Genomic DNA, 1,923 nt, shown 5'->3' with positions numbered 1-1,923 from the left:
TTTAAGTCATGGTAGTGATGTGCACCACTATCCTGAATTAGACAATGCATGATGCGTAGGAAAATTCCCTTCATGTGATCTCATCATGCCTTTTCCTAATGTATGATTTCTTGATGTTATAAGTGTGTCTAACATCAATCCTTGTTGTTTTCAGAGAATGAATACTAGGAGAACCATTGGTCAGAGGAGAGAAGGAGCAGCTGCTGGGGACAATCAGGTTCCACCCCAGGCTCCAGTTGAAGGAGTGGCTATGCCGGTTAACCCTGTTGGGTTGACTGATGCGGAGGTGTGGGAATATCTGGCCCAAATGGCACATGCAATCACTATGCAGGCCCAGGACATGACTAACCAATTCAACCGGCAGAATGTTCAAAGGGAGAACCCACCGGTTCGTAGCATGGCTAACATGCTGCAAGACCTCACGAGGATGAATCCTCCTATTTTCACATGGTCCAAGACTTCAGAGGATACCCAGGAGTTCATGGATGAGGTACACAAGATTTTGGTGGCCATGGGGGCCACAGATACTGAGAAGGCTGAGCTAGCTTCTTATCAGTTCAAGGATGTTACACAGAGTTTGTGCAAGATGTGGCAGGATAGTCGAGCTTTGGGCGGAGTTCCGGTCACTTGGAAGCTTTTTAAGAAAGCATTCCTGGAGAGATTCTTTCCCAGGGAGATGACGGACGCCAGGGTTGAGGAGTTCAGCAACCTTAAACAGGTATCTATGACAGTCAGGGAGTATTCCCTCAAGTTCATTAAACTGTCCAGGTATGCTACTTCCCTTGTATCTATCAGCAGGGATGAGATGAGCAGGTTCCTCACAGGAACCACCGGAGATCTAGAGGAGGAGTGTCGATCTGCAATGCTCCACTATAACATGGACCTCTCCAGGTTGATGGTGCATGTCCAGCAGGTAGAGGACAGCTGGAAGAAGAGGGGCGTCCGTGATGCTAGGAGGCCTAAGCCTCATGATCAGGCAAGTCCTAGCAATGGTGGCAACAGGAACAACTTTGGCGTCCGTGAGCATCCCATACTTAAAAAGGGGCTACAGAGTTCAGGGGACTCTAACTTTCAGAGGAGTACAACACCTAGAGGAGGCAGACCCGAGTCTAAGAAGGGCAATGGAGGTGAGATGCAGCATCCCAGAAAGGACTGTGCTAAGTGTGGTCGTGCTCACAGTGGAGAGTGCAGACAGGGCACTAATGTTTGCTTTGGTTGCGGTAAGAGCGGGCACATAGTTAAGGACTGCCCATAGAAAAGAGGTCAGGTAGGAGGTAATGCTCAGCCTAGGCCTAATCCACAGGATGCAGCAGCAGCCGAGCCTCCTGAGAGGAACAGGTTATATGCCCTTAAGGGAAGGGAGGAGAAGGAGAAGTCCGCCGATGTGGTCACAGGTATGCTGCAAGTATTCTCAACTTCTGTTTATGCTTTACTTGATTTAAGGTCTACGCTTTCCTTTGTAACTCCTTTGCTTTCTCTCACTTTTGAGATATTACCTGAACTTCTGCATGTTTCTATAGTGGTTAGTACACCATTAGGAGAAAATGTAAGAACTGATAGAGTATCTAATGATTTCCCAATAGTTGTAAGTGGTAAGACTATCCGTGAAGACTTGGTTGAGTTACCAATGCATGATTTTGATGTTATTCTTGGCATGGACTGGCTTCGTAGTTGTTATGCTTGTATGGATTGTCGTAGTAGGGTTGTGAGATTTCATTTCCCTAATGAAGAAGAGCTAGTCTGGGAGGGGTACAACTCGAGTCATCCTAATCCCTTGATTTCGAACCTTAAGGCCAATAAAATGATGTCCAAGGGGTTATTGTGTCATCTTGTGAGTGTTAATGATTTAGATCATGACATTCCTTCCATAGACTCAGTGCCTGTAGTGAATGAGTTCCAAGATGTATTTCGTGATGATTTGCC

The 1,923-nt window shown here is 46.5% G+C and overlaps 1 protein-coding gene across 1 annotated transcript; it reads left to right on the top strand.

Annotated features, from left to right (window-relative positions):
* The first annotated feature begins 307 nt into the window (after positions 1-307).
* On the top strand, positions 308-1,527 carry LOC114075976. The gene is made up of 2 exons (XM_027914152.1): positions 308-768; positions 1,521-1,527. The coding sequence occupies exons 1-2, from the start codon at positions 308-310 to the stop codon at positions 1,525-1,527; spliced, it is 468 nt and encodes a 155-aa protein (XP_027769953.1).
* The last annotated feature ends 396 nt before the right edge of the window (positions 1,528-1,923 follow it).

This window comes from Solanum pennellii, chromosome 2 (assembly GCF_001406875.1).
Source record: "Solanum pennellii chromosome 2, SPENNV200".
In the NCBI taxonomy this organism is placed as follows: domain Eukaryota; kingdom Viridiplantae; phylum Streptophyta; class Magnoliopsida; order Solanales; family Solanaceae; genus Solanum; species Solanum pennellii.
Note: the sequence above shows the minus strand (reverse complement) of the source record. Positions and strands in the feature narration are given on the sequence as shown.

What these genes read in the sequence shown, in the direction of transcription:
- LOC114075976 (XM_027914152.1), top strand. Translation starts at nt 308, where the DNA reads ATGGCACATGCAATCACTATGCAGGCCCAGGACATGACTAACCAATTC.